This window comes from Cydia amplana, chromosome 13 (genome assembly GCF_948474715.1).
Source record: "Cydia amplana chromosome 13, ilCydAmpl1.1, whole genome shotgun sequence".
NCBI lineage: Eukaryota > Metazoa > Arthropoda > Insecta > Lepidoptera > Tortricidae > Cydia > Cydia amplana.
In genome coordinates this window covers 3129538-3149488 of record NC_086081.1, presented here as the reverse complement: position 1 = coordinate 3149488, position 19951 = coordinate 3129538, and the positions used below count along the sequence as shown (strand labels likewise).

The window sequence follows — 19951 nt, the reverse complement described above, 5'->3', positions numbered from 1 at the left end:
TTAGTTCTAAATCCTTTGATGTGCTTAATTTTAGTTCTTCGCTCCATATAATTTGACTTGATAGATCGTTTGCAAACGAGTATCAAATATCAGAATATCTTATAAAGCTAGATGTATTGAAAGCACTAAATAATCTAAATAGGTATCTAATATCTTCTGAAATATCACTTTATATTACTATCATAATATATCTAATATATTTTTAGTCAGGTGTTAGTTTGCGAAATTTCATAGTAATAAACAGTAACGTCTAAATAATATTACATTTATATTCTGCTAATTACTTGCTCGTCAATTAGTACCAAGTACCAACAAGTTAATATTCACTATACGAAAAAGAAATACGCAATTAAATTAATTATAACAAACCACGAAGTGAAAAGTGAAACCACGAAAGTGAATGTGACAAAAAGTAATTTTTCTTAAACAAGCAAGGGAATATAATATCATCACCTTACTTTCATTTACGCTCTGACGATATAAGTACACGCCGATCAAATATCTATGAAATATCCATTAATTATAGAATCTGCCGTCTCATACATTTCAGCGAATCATATGTCAATGTCTCCCTCGCGATTTCGGGGTTGACTCCATGCCATAGCAAAAGTTGTTCAATATAACCTACATCACCCTGTATAGATAACTACGTCAACATTATTGCCAGATGAGGCATTGCTCACATATGACCGACTGACCCTAATCGAGGCGTGATGATCGTAACTTAGAACGTAGACGTAATACGTGAAAGGTCACAGAATATGGTACAGATCTTTTCAGAGATATTACAGATGTAGTGCATAATTGTTTTCCATATTATTTTCTCGGAAACGTTTGTATTTGTCATGCTACGTGAAAATACGATGGAAAATAATTATGCACTACATCTGTAGTTACAACCGGACGCCTAAGACGTTCGACGTGTTACCTCACTGTCGCACTTGTAAATTCGTACGTAAGTGTGCGACATCACGTCGAACGTGGTTCGCGGTAGACCCCTAGGTTAGAAAATTATCTAGAACTTCTTTGTAGATTCAGTTTTCGGATTCTTTTCAAAATGGCGGAGTCATTGGGGTTCGCGAGGTCTACAGATCACAGAGCCATTAGTGTAGGTGTGAAGTGATCACTCCTCGCTTTACGTATTTCTCTATGATATAAGTGATATAACCAACCAGGCCCCTGGCCTCGTTAGGACTCTTTGTGCTTGACAAAGAACGCCTACGTGTCGTTATCGCCTGTCAGCTGCCACGATACGAGTCCCGACGGCCTTTATAAAGGCTTGAATGCTTATTGTGCTATTCAAAGCACGGGGATGTTGTGATGAGCCGTGAGACAGTTTTGCTGTTTGCTGGAGTAAGTTTTCAAATAATAATTATACATGCGTAATTTTATATTTCGATTTAAATCTGCTCAGGGCACAATATAATAATAATAATAAAAAGCCTCTTTATTTTCTTATCAACTACTTACAAACGTATCATTTAGGCACAGGGCGGACACGCCATACATCGAAAATCACTGGCGTTTATATTTGTGAACGGCACGACTGTACACGCGTCATTGTGTGAGTAAGTAAGTCGCTTAGGGCTGACTCTCGTGCGGCGCGCGGCGGCGCGGGGAAGGCTAAGCCGAAGGTTGCCAAGGCCGGCCGAAGTGACACGACGAGCCGCCCGCTGCGTTGGATAATTCAACCGAAATATGTTAACTAATGTTTAAGTTTAATTACGCTCCAATTGTTTTGTTACGTCATTATTATATTTACGTTATTATTGATACCTATTGATTTTATATAAGATATATACCTAATGGAAAAATACAATAGGTATATATTAATAACAGAGATTGAATAACAAAATAAATCAAAAATCTAACCCTAAATTAGCCTGAGGCAGTTCCCAGGATACTGGCCGCGTTCCCCCTCTGCACAGTGAGGCTAAGTTTTTGGGCAACATACCTAATTAATTATATTACAAGATATAAGATAATTCAATCAATAAAAACGCGAATATTCCGAGCATAAATTCTTTTTTGTGAAAAGAGCGTAAAACTAAAACATTTGCAAGTAATATCTGTGTAGGTATTTACATTAAAATGTTAACTTAACATTCCTAAATTCAACGAACAATAAATCGGTAGGCGTGTATGTATGTGACGTACGATATTATTACCTGTTATTATACAAAAGTTTAGCCTTATACACATTTCATGTACTTTAAATTGAAAAACTTGATTACTTATTTCACACACACACACACACACACACACACACACACACACATAGGGTACACTCGGTACTCGTACATAGCACAATAGACCAGCATTTTGAACGTTCCGTCCGTCATCGCGTCGCTAACCGAACTCAGCGCGCGGCTAAAACTCGGCTAACTGCTGTCGAGGGGCGAGGTAATCCGAGTCGGGGCGGGGCGGTGCGTGTCCGTTCTGTATGATAATACTATTACTTATTCTGTGATTTAGGTACATACTATTAATGAATTAAAATTTTTCATTTATTCTAACTAACTAATTAACTAACTAAAAATTAGTCAGGGCACAATATCAAACTCAAAACTTGTAGCGAAAAGATTGACCCGGGTCGATCAATGTTCAAGAATATCCGCATTTTTTCTGTCACTCTAATTACGCATTCATTAGAGTAAAAGATGATCCTCGCAATTTGCGAATTTCGGTTTTCGCGGTAGCCCCTCTGAATCTTTGTGCTGTGACCCTTTTTACCTCTCGTGTCGAATGATGGTTCCTAATATGACAGTTCCTTTAAGTCTCTTTTGGTTGGGATGAATTAAAAAAATAATTAAAGAAATATGTTTTTACCGTATTTTTTTTTAGCTTTAATGCTACAAAAATGACTAGAAACATTTGACATGACAGCTACTCCATATTAAAAAAAAAACTTTATTGCAACTTTGAGTTATTACATAACATTGGTACCTGGCTCTCAAATTAGGTTTCCCTCTGTCTCAAGAGCCAGTTCCTTCCCGATTACAAGCATGAGGTTATACATTTTACAATATTATACAATGTTAGACATTTTATAGAACAAAAATACTAATACTATAGTATAGTATAAAAACTATCATAGGGAGCATCATTCGAAGCTAGATGTATAGATAGACACGTATTTAAGACTTAGAAGCGAGCAGAGCAAGCACACTTCAGTTTCCCCTTGGCCCAGTCCTACCCCTTGCTCTTGCCCTTGCTCTAACGAGCCCTCGTTGAGCTCAAGTCGAACTGTAAGCACGAACTCTGCCAGAAATAATGATAACTATGCCCGAAGCCTCAACATGCGGCAAAAAACAGCCATTTTACTTATTGTGGCGTGGCGTGGTGTGTGTGAAATAGTTATATATTTAAGATTTAGAAGCGAGCCAGGCAAGCACACTCAAGTTTCCCCTTGGCCCAGTCCTACCCCTTGCTCTTGCCCTTGCGAGCCCTCATGGTCTAATAAAACATGGTCTTCTCTTCCCAGAGTGTCACTTGTCTACGTCACAATAACATTGCCACTTTATTTCAACATAACATGTTACATGGGTACATTATATCTATGGTTAATAAGTTAATTTATTTCTTTATAATTTAATAATTTTCATTTATATGTATTTTATCTTAAATTTTACAATAACACGTCATTTTTAATTATTCATTAGCAATATCTTCCGATTGACGAAAGAAATTTCAGACGTTCGGGTAATTCTGTTTACACTACTGGCAACACAGGATAGCGCTTTCACATTTGACAATCCGCCATTTTGTCCCTGACCGACCGTCCTTGTCGAACGCGTGTTAATTGTTATTCCCTTCTCGCTCAGTGTCAGCAGTCGCAGTGTTTTCCAAACTTTTCACGTCGTAAGCTTCGTAATTAATGTTTTGTTACGAAAATGGTTGGCTGCTCTATTCGGAACTGTAAGAGTAGGAGTGAAAAGTGCAGTATAGATTTGTTTTATTTTACTATGTTTCTACATGAATAACTTAAAATTAATGCCGTTAAAATAATTTTCACTGTTGGTTAAAATTCTCCCACATTTTAAAGTTTGAGAACCTGTAAACAGCATGATGACGTAGGCAAGTGCCAGTTAGGTCATTCGCGAATCTCGGAAGAGAGTACCAGGCGGAGTATATTATTATACCATGCGAGCCCTCGTTGAGCTCAAGTCGAACTGTAAGCACGAACTCAGCCAGAAATGGTGATAACTATGCCTGAAAACAGGCGGCGTAAAACCACTTACTTATTGTGTCACGTCTAAGACTTGCTTAAGATTCAGCGCTTCCAAATCAAGGGGCAAAAAATCTACTTAACTTAAAAAAATAGAACCCTATTTTTGTATTACTTACTCTTGTATTGAAGGTTTTTGCACAATAATGTCAATAATACATAAAGCGGTAGCGAATTTCACTTATCACTCACTACAAGTTAAATCTCTTCAGACTTACTTTTTGCCGGACCATACTCAACATGCCACCCACACTCATCCGTCATATTTAATGCCTCGCAAATGTGCCTCCATTACCACCAGTTATTTCCCAAAGTAAAACCTTGAATATTTAATACTGTCCAGTCCGAAAGCATTACCTTACTGGACCGCGTACCGTACTAATCCGCACATTGCAAAATCAACTCTAAAGCTTACGCTACAAAGATTATATTGTTATAGTAATGTGAGTTTGAAAAAGCGAACGGAATGTGTCATTTTAGTAAAATTCGCGACATGTTCGCAGTTTGTAAGTGATATTTTATTCAGCAGGGAAAGCGACATGTGACGTACGTGTGGTTTAGCTTGTTCGCGAGCGTAATTTTTAATATAATAATTAATGTTGTTTTAAATTGTTTTGGAAAAACTTGTGTCAAGGTCTCTCCCAACTTTTATAATAATCAAAAAAACGAAAAAAGTCTAAAGAAGGGGTTTAGCTACGGGCAATATACTCGTACAATAAATTGTGTACCTACAAATATTATCCATAAAGTTAATATTCAGGAACATTATGTATTATGTAGGCACTATAATTTGTATGTAAAAACGATCGTCGTAAAAGTCGCCTCTTAGATTATAGTTCGTTTTTAGGGTTCCGTAGCCAAATGGCAAAAAACGGAACCCTTATGGATTCGTCATGTCTGTCTGTCCTTCTGTCTGTCCGTCCGTACACAGAAAAAAAATAGTTCTCCAGCCAAGTAAGGAAACAATAAAATACTTGCGTCAAGATATAAAATGTTTCAACGTTTATTATTTAAGCCAAAAATATCAATACTTTATCCGAGCTATAAAAAGTTTTTTTTTAAGAAGCTCAATATTCTCACCAAGAGCGTTTGCGTTTTGTTTTATGTATTGTAGTTTTTGAATTGAACCTAAGTGTCTTAGTGCAATACTTAAAGAACTTTTGCCAAGAAACTTTGTTTCTCTGTACTCTTAATTGAATTGAGAATTATATTTCTCCATAAAAACAAGAAAAAGCATTGGTTCTAGAGTACGTTACTCAATGTAAAATATAATATTATTTATATCTAGAGCTGAAAATTCTTAACGCAAAATTTAGTATATTTTGTAAAAAATTTCTTAAAGCAACATGATTTTCGTGATTCATCGAAGATGTAATGTTCGTTGTTCGAAACTAAATTAAACTAAAAGAAAAGCCCTCTTGTTGACTATACATACAATAATGTAATAAATTCAATAGAGGAACAACTGTTCTAAAAGCTTAACAATATTTAGTACCGGCCAGACGTCATGTTTCTCGGAAAAATCTTAACACCGCGAACTAGGATTTTCAACACACGGTACAGCGACATCTAGCAGGCAATTTGACAACTAAATAAACCAAATAAACTTCTTGCAAATAAACCAAACTCTCAAAGCAAAATTTTGGTGCTTCTTCTTTGAAATAGCTTTGGTTCTTGACTGTATATTGAAAATATCAAACCAAAAATGTATTGCTCTTGTCTAAAAACTTAAAAGTCTCAAAGCAAAATGTTGGTGCTTCTTCTTTGAAATAGCTTTGGCTCTTGACTGTAGGTTGAAAACATCAAACCAAGAATTAATCGCTCTTGCTTAAAAACTTAAAAGTCTCAAAGGAAACTTTTGGTGCTTCTTCTTTGGAATTGGGCAATGTTTTTGGTTTGATGAAGAGTTACAGTTACTCAAGCTAAAACCGTTTTTTAAGAGCGTGCAATATCTCTTGCTAAGACTTTTTTTTATTGCGGCGAATAATTAATATCTTAACTCAAATCTCTAAAATTAGCTTTAAAAAACTAAACAATTTTTATTCTCCTTTAAAAAAATATGATGTTTTTAACTCAAGACATATTTATTGGACTAAGCAATTTATTATTTTCTTTAAGCAACCGTGCGCAAGAGTTTTGCGTTTTGAATTAAGATATCTTTTTTATCTGTGTATGTCACAACCACTTTTTTCCGAATCTATAAGAACTATACTGTTGAAACTTGGTAAGTAAGTAGATGTATTCTGTGAACCGCATTAAGATTTTCACGCAAAAATAGAAAAAAAAACAATAAATTTTGGGGGTTCCCCATACTTAGAACTGAAACTCAAAAAAATTTTTTTCATCAAAATAAGTCACGGCAAATATGTTAGTATTATAAATCATATACGATCTTTTACATAATATAAACTAATTATTAAAGCGTTTTTCAAAAATTGTAATAAAAATAGACACGTCAAGATTGTTTACCTTCTTTCTAATGCTAAAAAAACAACTATAGCCGGGAAGATAGTAGTATTATAATCCCTTGTCATAGGATGCATTTCCCGGAAATCCATTTCCCGTTGAGTAAGTTGGAATGACAAGCCAAGTGGAAATGACAGCTGGTAGACTGACATGCCGATTTATTACATTCTTGTCCGATTCCGTTCGAGGAAATGGATTTTATTTTAAGCTTAAAGTATTGGAGGAAGTTTTTGAGGGCAAACACATCGACGACTGGTCTGGCCTAGTGGGTAGTGACCCTGCCTGTGAAGCCGCGGTCCTGGGTTCAAATCCCAGTAAGGGCATTTATTTGTGTGATGAGCACAGATATTTGTTCCGGAGTTTTGGGTGTTTTCTATGTATTTATGTAGTTGTATATTATATATATCGTTGTCTGAGTACCCACAACACAAGCCTTCTTGAGCTTACTGTGGGACTTAGTCAATCTGTTTTAGAATGTCCTATAATATTTATTTATTATTTGTTTATTTAAACACTGAGTAGAGGCTTAAGAGGAAAGGGGACGGCCGCTTCTCCATACAAACGTAGTCCCCATTTTCCTCTTTGGATATTGACATATTTGACATTATGGAAAATATTTTTACACAATTTGATGTATATTAACCGATTTTGGGTGGGTACTCCACTTTCGTCTTAAAGGAGCCCCGCTACACTGGATCAAGAGTACATTATCTGCCAAACTGAGCAATATTAATTGAGTTAGGTAATTAAAAAAAATCTAAATTTTGTGTGACGTAATTAATGGGCGACTCCTTTATCCGCTAGACGCAGTTTAACTCATTAGTCATTGATTAGTACATAGACTACAGAGAGCGAGCGACATGTTGGCAAAGTGACCGATATAACTTGCGATGACCTCTTTTGTGATGTCCCGGGTTCGATCCCCGAGGGCACTTTGATTGAGGAAGCTAAGTTTCCGGGCGAAGAAGGTTCTAATGAAGGTTCTAGTTAATGTTTCATTGACTTGGAATTTTTCAGGAAATGTCGCTTTGTTCTGAGTTGGTAACTTTGTATTATACTTGCCGCAATACCAGCTGACGGCCGAGATCATAATGCTATCTCCTTTACCTCCATTATGATCTGCCGCAAGTATATCCCATGAGTGATCTCGTATCTAGATTAGAGAGAGTACCGTAAACTTTACTTTGAATTTACTTTGGGGTTACTTTGAATCGCGGGGAAACATGGAACATCTAGTTTTGAACAGGGAGTTGATTTTTGAACGTACGCTTAAGAATTGTATGACGTGGAAGCGTTCAAAAACTAGTTCCTTATGTAGTGTAATAATGGATGATCAAAGTTCCCTCAAGATTCAAATTATTAGCGGCGGACACTGCAAATTCGTGTCTAGTATAGCGTCCCTGTTAAACACTACACCAAAATGCCCCAGTGATTAACACTGTCCCATAAGTTGACAGGTTGACACCATTTATTTCAATTTATAGGTTCGTACTGCTATAAGTTAAAAACATATTAACTAGTAATTCTGTATTACCTACATATCTTAGTTACCTAATGTTAATAAAATAAATATTGTACTACTTATAAACCTAGGGAAGAGCGGTGCCTCCCAACACAAGCATAAGCTTACCGGGCGGCTCCATCCCCTGTATCACAAAAATGTATACTATTATGAAATAAAGAATTTTGAATTTTTTTTTTAAGTACTTTTTACACGGGTACATTGTCAGAAAACAAGTTCAAATCAATTTGAAATCAAATAAACATGAACTCCACGAAAATTCACTCTTTTGTCCTTCAACAATTCTTGTCGAAGTCCAAAGAAATTCCATTTATTTTGTTATTGTAACGTTTCTGCCAATTAATGTTAGGTAAGTAATAATACAACCCCCGTTTGAAAGTTGACCCGGTCGCCAATGCTAATTGGTTGCGAGAGCGTGGGTGATTTGAGATCTCGAAACCAATTAAGAGGAAAGGAGATTATCAATTCTCCATACAAACGTAGTCCCCATTTTCCTCTCCAAATATTGACATTGTAGAAAATATTTTTATGCAATTTGATGTGTAAGCCATAATAATACGCCGCTCCGTTAGTTTTTTTAAGATTATTCAAGAGAGTTAGGAGCTTTTAAAATGTGTATGGAATTTGTTTACCGCTCTTATTCTTATAATAATGAATAAAATCGAAAAAAGTCAAATGAAGGGGCATTATACAAAAAATTTAGTATTTTTTATTATTATAAGATATATAAGTATATTGGGACTACGTTTATACAGTGTGTGGCCTGTAACACGGGCGAAAAATTAAAACGTAGATTCTACTCCTCAAACTAGACAATGTTTGTTCAGCGACTTTTAAAAATAACTTGTGGTTTGTATTTTAAAACACTTTAAAAATTCTTTGAACACGCAATGTATTACGAAATTGATTATGCATGTACGGTGACAAGACTGACAGGCAATGTCAATTAGACGGAATTTAAAGTACATTGAAAATATTATTTAGTTTGTTTGAAAAAGGGACCATTTTAAGACTACATAATTTCAAAAAGTTGTTGAACAAAAGTTTTATTGTTTGAGGAGTAGAATCTACGTTTTAATTTTTCGCCCGTGTTACAGGCCACACACTGTATAGGGGAGTGGTCGTCCCCTATCCTCTTAATTACTGAGCTAGGGCGGCGTTCGAAGACTTTGCGAGTAATTAAAAGTTGCAAGGATTCAGTGGAGTTTTTGAATTCGGCAGCTCAAATAGGGTAAAAAAACGGCAAAAACTTAGTCTACTACTACTGAAAATTTTGGGATAAGGCTTCTATTTATTTCAGTACTAGCGACCCACCCCGGCTTCGCACAGGTTAACAAATTATACATAAACCTTCCTCTTTAATCACTCTATCTATTAGAAACAAACCGCATCAAAATCCGTTGCGTAGTTTTAGAGATCTAAGCATACATAGGGACAGACACCTCGACTTTGTTTTATACTTTGAATAATTTTACGGTTTAGACGAGGTTTAGACTCACTTGTTTTGTTGTGCCGCAGTACGCGATACACGGCCGTCGTGAACGCTGCTCGCACCGTTAGTGCTTGAGAAAGGAGACCTAGGCTTTCCGAAACATGTCGCGCGAGTGACTTAAAACAAGTGACTCTAAACCGTAAAATTATTCAATGTTAATATTATTATGTCTCACAATAGTTTAAATTCGATTTGTTGAATACTATGTGTGACTATGTTAGTATTATTAGGTCTCTATCGTCTCTTATTCGCTCTTGCATATTCAAACGTCAGAGACCTTTGAGTATACTTTGGCTATATACTCAAAGTCAGAGACGCAGACGACATTTTCAAATGCGGCGACGTGTGCCTAGAGTTTTCATACCATTCAACATTAAATACTGGGCTATAACCGCGAAAATCGAAGTTCGTCAATTGGGGGCATTTTTCTCTGTCACTCTAATTACGTCTTAATGACAGTAAAAGAGAAAGATCCCCGCAATTTGCGAAATTCGGTTTTCGCGGTAGCCCCCCTGGTTCTATCAACTTGGTGCAGTGTTGGCCGAAACGTTAATGCAATTGAAAATGTTGGCCATTAACCATTATAAATTGAACCTTAAACCGTAACGGACGATTACAGTTTACGGTTCAATTTATAATGGTTAATGGCCAACATTTTCAATTGCATTAACGTTTCGGCCAACACTGACTCGCTGTCGGTAAACAGACGATGAAACTCCACCGACCCGGGGCCCGAAATTCTACCGTTCGACAAAGCAAGTGTCGGGTGTACTCTGTGCTTTAATTACTGAGCTGGATAATTAAAACCTGCAAGGATTTAATGGAGTTTTTGAGTTCGGAAGCTAGGAAAGGCTTATGGGACCAGTGTTAATGGGTATTTGTATAGTCTTTAATACATTCATTGCCACCCAGCCAAACAAGACATCCGCGCCAGGCCACAAAAATTTCGTCATATAAAGGTGTAGTACCACAATCCCGACTATCGGGTCGTCCGGCCTGGGAACGAAATCATAAAATACCCGATAGTCGGGTTTTCGGCACTGAATGTGTTAACACAAAAATGTATAGTAATTAAATAGAGTCAGGTGATGGCTTGACACCTACCACTCCTACCTACCTGCAGTGCAATCGTTAATATAATATATTCCGTCGCAGGAATTTGCGCGACCTAACTAATATAAGTAATAATTCGTTCGTTCGTTCGTTTGTTTGGATGGTTTTCCCCGACTAAAAAAAAACATCTGGAAAAGGACCAACATACTTCTTAAAGAAACATGTTCAGTAAAAGCCAGTTATGAAATAAGTTTCAAGACAGCTACGTAATATTTGCTTTCCTGTGTCGTCAACGGCGAAAGTTTCTACATTTGCATACTTAAGACAAGTTTCGAGGACTCGAGTATTTGGTAATATTACGTTCCGGGTCCATATTGATGTTATTTACATGTGAAACAGGGATGTTGCGGATGCAGATTTTTTGACATCCGCGGATGCGGATGCGGATGCGGATTTTTAAAGGCTCACATCCGCGGATGCGGATGCGGATGCGGATGTCAAGATTAGGTACTTAGAAAACGTCAAATATTACATTTTTAGTATTTTTTTATTAAAAAAAACCAAACGTTTAGTATTTGAGCAAGAATATAGGTGCGTTATATTTAATAAACAGTAACTTGGCCGACTTTTCTGGATCTAGACGATTTCGTTAGAGGTAATGACGAAATTACCTAGCACTTACGCCGCCGCTAAGACATTCCTGTACCGACTTGTTCGACATCCGCATCCGCATAAGCTCCGCATCGATTTTATGCGGATGCGGATGCGGATGCGGATGTTGAAAATAATGCGGATGTTCCGCGGTTGCGGATGCGGATGCGGATGTTCGCAACATCCCTGATGTGAAATACCAGCATCATGGCAATTTCGAGAGATATATTCAGCATCAATAGGGTTGGCCGGTCGAAGTATTTAGCAGATGGCGCCATCATAGCTTGCCCTGTCAATCCCTAGAATTAGGTCAAATTGTTGTTTTTTTTAACGCCAGTTTTTTGGATGCCAGCCTATTACCAAATCTCATAGAAAGCGCAAGCTATGATGGCGCCATCTATGCAAACCTTTGACAGTTGCCAACCCCATAGCAGCGGATGTAACAACACGCCAAAAGTATCTGCCACCCTGCATATGCATAACTTTTCCAAATAGAGATAGATCTCTACAGTTCGCGTTCATAAGTATCTGTTAATCTTCTTCCTCGCGTTGTCCCGGCATTTTTGCCACGGCTCATGGGAGCCTCGGGTCCGCTTGACAACGAATCCCAAGAATTGATGTAGACACTAGCTTTTACATTAAAGATTGTTTAAAGATTTTAAAGATATAAAGTAATAATAGTTATAGGCCGCCCCTATTGAAAGCGAGGATCTACAACTATAGGTAATAACAGTAGAGAAAAAACAACAGTTAGCACTCCGGGAGTGCCGGCAGAAGTGAAAACCCAATGACTAGTGCAAAATGTCTGCAGCACTATGTATAATTGAGGTTAACGCCATCTAGCGTTATTTCGTCGCATTACTTGAAACACCTAAGCACATCACTGTTAGTACTCGAGTTATATTAATACCAGTTAGAGGGAAACTCACTAGATGGCATTTAAATCTATAAAGAAAAACTCAATGACATTGTAACAGTTTTTCGATCAGGTCATGTGTCCGTCTTAAGGTCACGTGATCTGTCGCGAGTTTAATATTTTTTCCCCACTTCAAAAAGTGCACAGCGCCGCTAAAGAAGTTTTCACTTTCAAGCAACTGCCACCTTCCAACCCAGAGGCGAAACTGGGCCTTATTGGGATTAGTCCGGTTTCCTCACGATCTTTTCCTTCAGCAACTGGTAAATATCAAATGATATTTCGCACATATGTTCCGGAAAACTCATTGGTACGAGCCGGGGTTTGAATCCGCGACCTCGGGATTGAAAATCGCACGCCCTTACCGCTAGGTCACCAGCGCGTTGCAACGTCCTAAGTATTGGTATGAATAAACAGTTTTCCTCGCCTAAACTGCTATATAATGTATTTCAAACGTAGGCCGGGCGATGATGCCAGCGGTCAATCCCACTCTGCGAACGGAACAGCAATATAATTATGATATGATAAGAAATGGTGGGTTAATGTACGAATTTCTTCGTTCTTAGCGTCTTTACTTTACCATCATCATCATCATCATCATCATTTTAGCCTTCAGTCGCCCACTGCTGAGCATAGGCCAAAGAGTAGTGTAATGCATATTGCATAGGCCTTTCTTCGTGTACTTTACCGTTAAATAAACCACTAAACTAAGCCTCTTTTTGTTTCAGGACGGTGACGTCATCGAGTTGTGCCAAGTCAGTGACATCCGCGCTGGAGGTGTGCCAAAGGTGAGCTCTAGTTTATGGCCGGAAACGGAAACCATCCGTCATCGTTAGTCTGCGATAACGCATTCTATTATCACTAGATGGGTGTTAAGTTACGGTCCCTTTAGATTTTTCGACATGGAAAAGAACTTACAAATCATCTATAGCCTAGTCTAGGGGTCAGCATAAGTGGCCCCTATCTTTAACCTTTTGGACGCCAATGACCGATATATCCGCACCGTAGGTTCAACGCCAAAGACCGATTAATCGGTCACAGACCACAGAGCAACATCGACCTAAGTGCATATCCATAAAGTTCAACTTCAGTTTTGACACTTCATTGATGTGGCGTCTGAGTGACAGCATTTGTGTTTGACACGGCGTGGAAAAGGTTAAAATTAATTGGTTTACGTTACATATCTGTCTTTGGGTCACTAATTTACATAAATGTACCAAATTTCAACTTAATTGGTCCAGTAGTTTTGGAGAAAATAGGCTGTGACAGACGGACAGACAGACGCACGAGTGATAAGGGTTCCGTTTTTTCCTTTTGAGGTACGGAACCCTAAAAATGTTCTTTTCACACATTTTTTAGCCAATTAGACGCAAACGCAGACATATTCTCAAACAATGACCTTGAAATAGAGTTCATACTTTCTTATTAAAGCCTGTGGTGTGAGCTTCTTACGTAGGTCATAATGTATTGTCCCATCTCTTGTAATGTACCCATCTAATGTACACACGAGATGTTATTTTAACTGTAAATTAGAGTGAATTTACACATACTAAAGTGTAATTTAGGCATAATGTCCCTCATAATATAAAGTTGTAAACTCGCGCAAAGTAGGCCAACTCCCAGAGGCCATTAAAAATAATGCGGACTAAGTACAGTCGCCATCAGATATATCGGAGCGGCCAAGGTGCTCACAAATATATGAACACGCCTCTATTGTCAGGGCATTAGAGTGCGCGTTCAGTAATTGTGAACACCCTGGCCGCTCTGATATATTTGATGGCGACTATACTTCAATGTCGTCGTAAACTTTGATGGGACTTAATGACACACTACATGATTTGTTGTTTAAATTAACTTAATGTTCATTTTCAAGGCCATGGCCACCTTTTTTTCCCGTTCCTGTGACAACCTTTTAACATCGATGAATGGCTGATGATACGGAAAATTTTCGTAATGTTATTGAATTGTTGTTTTTTAAGTATAGTTAGTTTTTCAAAAATAAAATTAAGCATTTTAGAAGGAATTTTAAATTTTCATTTCATGTGATGATGATGGATGATGATGATGATCTATGTTCTCCCAGACGTATTCGTCGACGGCGACATCCTGACAAATTAAAAAAAGGGTCTTAACCATTACGTGCATGGGCGCGAGCGTGGCTCACAAATCCAAATTTGGTTTTGAAAGTGCGACTACACAAAACACATTAGAGCTGCCCAGATGAGTTGTATGTATAATTATAGGAGGGCTTGGGCCGAGTTTTTCGGAGCTATTCATATTTTTTGGTAACCGTATTATGATCTAAAAAAGAGCTACGATTTTTCAAAAACTACCCACCCTCCGCACCTTAAGAACAGTTGGTTTGATGAAAACCGCTTCTCCCCAGGACTCGAAGCTGAGCACGAATCTGGTGAACAAGCACGGGGAGACGCTGGAAGACAAGTCCCTCACCATCTGCAGCGGCACCGACTATATCAACATCAACTACCAGCACGTCGTCTGCCCCGACGCCAATACTGCCAAGGTAATTTACTAGCTGATAACTTACTATGTAGTTGTATATTATTTTATTGTAATCTTTAATAATAGTGCAGTTAACTGACCAATTGTAGACCTTATTCTAAAGACTTAGGGATTGTGGTTGGTCACTGAACTGTGCTGTAACTACGTCATTATTTTCTTACTTTATGTTTATTAGTTGTGAACTAAAACGTAAGCTAAAATATGTCCTTTATTACTGAATATATATATATACATATATATATATATATATATATATTTATATTTGTATTTGATACTTATTGAATAGAAATAAGTTTGTCACCACTACAAAGGTGAACTTGCGAATTCGCTTCAGGCTCAGGAGTAAGATGGCTACGTTTATAAAGATTTGACTGTGACTGCAGCAATGTTGCTTTAAATAGGTGATTTCACTGTCAATCGAATTTACAAAAAGCTCTGTTCATGCATTGCTGCCGCGATTAGAACGTTCAATGCTTGACTCATTTTGACTTGACTCCTTGAGATTGCCCGGGCCAACACTGCAGCAACAGCAACACTGCTGCACTCGTCATACGAATACACTCTGAATAAAACCTTCAATCTATTCAGCCTGTATCCACATTCTACATACTGCTGAGTACATCATAGACCTCTTCTTTGGTACCTTCATTATTCTGTCTGACTATTCTATGTTGTTTTTGTTGATTTTTGTTACCAGCAACATGCCGAGATGAACCATTTCATGGCACTTTGTCCTTCCTTTGTTTTTCTGTTTTCTTTCTCTTCTGTATTTTGTGATTACTATTGTTTTTATTCTATTCAATGAATCTTTATCTTTGGTTCAATTCTCTGGGTTTCCCAAACATTAACGTGTTTTGCGTAAGGTGTGGCTGGAAGGTCTGAGGAGGATCACCCACAATGTGAAAGCGAACAACGTGTGTCCTATGACCTGTCTCAAGAAGCAGTAAGTCGCGTGGCATGCCCGCCGCATGGCTTTGTGTGTAGGTTGTTGATAGGTTCGACCAACAAATAAAATATTTAGAGAAATCATTTAGAATTCACTTAGATGGTTGACAGTTCTCAAGCAGAAACGTCCTGCTTCGCACAGCTTAATGAGCTAAACTGTGGAATAAAATGTCGCCTGCGGTATATCCTGACCGATACAATCTTCAACCTTCAAGAAAAGAGCGTACGTATCTAAGGCTCAACGCACTTTGCAACCCTTCTGGTGTTACAGGTGTCAATGGCCGACGATAATTGCTTAGCTACCATCAGTCGATTTGTCTAATCGTTTGCAACCTAAATATTAAAATAAAATATATCGTGTGTCACTGTACTCACTGTGGCTGTCACGCCGCTTTCTAAGTGACGCATGACACGATAGACGATAAAAGTATAATTACAGAGTTTTACTGAGCTATTATACAGGGTGCCCAGTAATTAATGGATAACCTTCTAACCACCGACAGGGCACCTTAGGCTGGTCCAGAAAATCCACTTATATTAGGTCTAGTAAAAGTTTCGTGGTTTTCGAGATAATCGCACTTTTCTAAATTTGAAGTATGGTGCTAGCTATTTAAAAAGCGGCCAAGTGCGAGTCGGACTCGCCCATGAAGGGTTCCGTATTTAGGCGGTTTATGACGTATTAAAAAAAACTACTTACTAGATCTCGTTCAAACCAATTTTCGGTGGAAGTTTGCATGCTAATGTACATGATATATTTTTTTTAGTTTTATCATTCTCTTATTTTAGAAGTTACAGGGGGGGGGGGGGACACACATTTTACCACTTTGGAAGTGTCTCTCGCGCAAATTATTCAGTTTAGAAAAAAAATGATATTAGAAACCTCAATATCATTTTTAAAGACCTATCCTATACCCCACACGTATGCGTTTGATGAAAAAAAATATTTTGAGTTTCAGTTCTAAGTATGGGGAACCCCCAAAATTTATTGTTTTTTTTTCTATTTTTGTGTGAAAATCTTAATGCGGTTCACAGAATACATCTACTTACCAAGTTTCAACAGTATAGTTCTTATAATTTCGGAGAAAAGTGGCTGTGACATACGGACGGACAGACAGACAGACAGACAGACATGACGAATCTATAAGGGTTCCGTTTTTTGCCATTTGGCTACGGAACCCTAAAAAGACAGAAAAGTTCGATTATCTCGAAAACCGCGAAACTTTTACTAGACCTATAAGTGCATTTTCTGGACCAGCCTAAGGTGCCCTGTTGGTGGTTAGATGGTTATCTATTAATTACTGGGCACCCTGTATATACGTGGGTATATCGATGTTTTTCTATCTCCATTTAAATTAACAAATATTTAGATAAATAAGTATGGTGAAATTAATCGTCAGGGTAAAAAAAGTGAATGATTATACAAAATAGTAGATTTAGGTACCTACGATTTGAACTAAAATATATGTTCATAGAAGCTTTTGTTATTCAAATAGGGAACCTAGAAGATGCCAAGATGCCTAACACTCAACGGTTTTGAACGTAGCGGTCAGTGTTCTGTACTCGGAATCGCAACTGGAATTAACCAAGTTAATATTTGCGCGCGAAAATCACGAAAATGAATAAAACATTATTATGTTGGCCTTTGTGCCTATAAAATAATTGTTGATATTTTAATTGTTGGTTGAATAATCTGGATTTAATATTATCTAAATATTGTCTTATGTTTTGGGATATTATTCACGCTTTAAACGTATTTTAGTTTTTATGTTGCATAACTTGCGTACAACTAAAAACCTTCCGAAAGTCCGTCTAAGTTACACTTACTCTGTAGGTACTGATTTGGCAGAGACAAAATATGGCAGTGCCACTATAAATGTCATATTTCCAGTATTTTGAATGCATTACATTCATAAAGCGGTTATGCGCTTTTGCATCTCGGACAAGGTAGTGCTCCCACACCGTCGTAATATCTGCCAAGTCAAAGGGCTAACGAAAATCGAATGTCTTTTTCTGCCTCTCTAACGCTCTTGCGTTAGAGAGGCAGATGACGCAATTTCGATTTTTGCGATAGAACTGTACGTTTTTTTTAAGTGTTATGTACGCAGGTTTTCTAGCACGTATTAATTGCATGTACATTTGTTTGTTTAATCGCTTTCTGCTAAAGGTATGGAAGGAGAGCCTCCGCGCCATCACTCACAACAACAAAATCAACAATGTCTGTCCAAGAACCAACCTTATGAAACAGTACGTAGAGTTGATTTTTATTTGCCGTAGCTTTACTGAAAATTACAGGAATACCCGTTCCAGATTTTAGGCATTATTTAATGCTTGTAACCTTAGTTCAAAACTCAATTTTAAATTACCCAAAGCTTTCGCGAAATGAAAAAAGGTGGGTAAAAAATGGCGGTGTTGGCGTGTATAAATTAAAAAAGCGCTTATTTAAAATTTACGTACATTCTGTGGAACGACAGCATAAAAATCACGTGTTTTAATATATTTTTTTCATCGTTATTATGAGAAAAGTTAGCGGCATGTAGGACGGGAAGCAATCTGCAGCCTCCGGGAGTTTTTAATGCGAAAAAGGTCAATTTTTTTATTTATAAGGTTTTATTTTAAGTGTTTTTATTAAATACATGTATATGCGAAAAATAACAAGATTAGACGACACTGTGTCATATGGTCATGTAGATAAGGCAGAGTTTTTTCTTGGGAAAATATTTACAGAAATAAAGCAATACATTTCTGCTCACAATTTGTTGTCTTTTATTTACACACGAAATACAAATAATCGTCGACTCGGTTTTTGATCTAAGCCATCGAGGTTAAATAACCAACCAATATATAAAAAAATGTGTTTTACTCGTTAAAAAGTACTATACTTAATTAAAATAGTTATTTTCGATACAAGTGCGAAAAAGAGGAAATTCGAAACGAGTGGCGATAAATTAAAACACGACCGAAGGGAGTGTTTTAAATCGACACGAGTTGCGAATTACCTATTCGCACGTGTATCGAACAACGTTTTACAGTACATATGGCACTTTAAAGTTTCGACATACGCACGAAAAGTGCTATTTTACGCACTAGTGCGGAAAAGTAGCCCCATATGTACTGTAAAATTACTTTGCGTACCTAATCAATATACATGATAGCATAAGGGCGCAAGTTAATATTGACATTATTTATTCAAAACTTTCGATTAAAGCACATCGGGTATTTGAATCTCACCGACAACCAAAGCAATATTTATCCATTATACACAATTTTACACACACTTACACAGAATTGTTCTTTTGAAGACTCCTAAATAAATACCCTCATTTATACGAAATTCTGAATTCCCCGTTTATTCGTGTCTGATATTCCGTTTGTAAAGAAAATAATAAAAAAGGGGCTGCTGAATTCTTTTGTAGACGAAACTTTGAATAGAATTTTTACAGTTTGTTTTCGGACGTGAAAAAGGTGTGCTGATGAGAAATATTTTCTTCCCAACTTTTATTTATGTTCATATGTTTTTTAGTTTTCATTTATCGTTTAAGCGAGCCTGTTGAGAGATTGTAAAAGGCATATGAGTAAATTGCATTTTTTTTTACACAGTTAAGCACCTGTAATTACTTTAAAGTTAATTGATTCCATTGTGTTACGACAGTTAAGAGCCAACAGGAGTGGTCATTTCTCCATACAAACGTACTCGACTGTTTCCTCCGTGGGTTTTGAAGCTAGAGCAATGATTTTTTCAACACAGATTAATATTGTCAATATCTGTGTCGGACCGTTTTGCTTTTTTTGATATTTTTGTTTTTTAAGGCGCTAGAGCCCTTCAAAAATGGCCAAAATGGCCTAATTGACTATGCCGCAATGAGAGGCGTGCTATTTAAAACTGACATCAATTAGTCAAAAAAGCAAAACGGTCCGACACAGATAATGTCATAATCATTTAGATTTCCAAATTTGGTTACGATTGGTTAAGTTTTGGAGGAGGAAACAGTCGAGTACGAAACCTCGATTTTTGATATTTTTACGCAGGATTTTTCGCCTTGTCCTTATCGCACTAGTTTTAGGAGCCGCTTCCGTTAGCGAGACGGGTATATTTACCTAAAATATTTAAATCTTAGCTCCTGTTGGCTCTTAAGCCATTACTATTTAAGTTAGATACAT

General features: G+C 37.2%; 1 protein-coding gene across 2 annotated transcripts in view; it reads left to right on the top strand.

The window, feature by feature from the left end:
- Positions 1 to 19951, top strand: part of LOC134653331 (1-phosphatidylinositol 4,5-bisphosphate phosphodiesterase) — a 99500-nt gene that overhangs the window by 55752 nt on the left and 23797 nt on the right. The window contains exons 4-6 of one of the 2 annotated variants that reach the window (XM_063508663.1): positions 13054 to 13113; positions 14712 to 14849; positions 17958 to 18037. In XM_063508663.1, the coding sequence (XP_063364733.1) occupies positions 13054 to 13113; positions 14712 to 14849; positions 17958 to 18037 (278 nt within the window). Of the gene's footprint in view, positions 1 to 13053; positions 13114 to 14711; positions 14850 to 15711; positions 15792 to 17957; positions 18038 to 19951 lie in introns of both variants that reach the window. The other variant, XM_063508664.1, reaches the window with a different exon arrangement.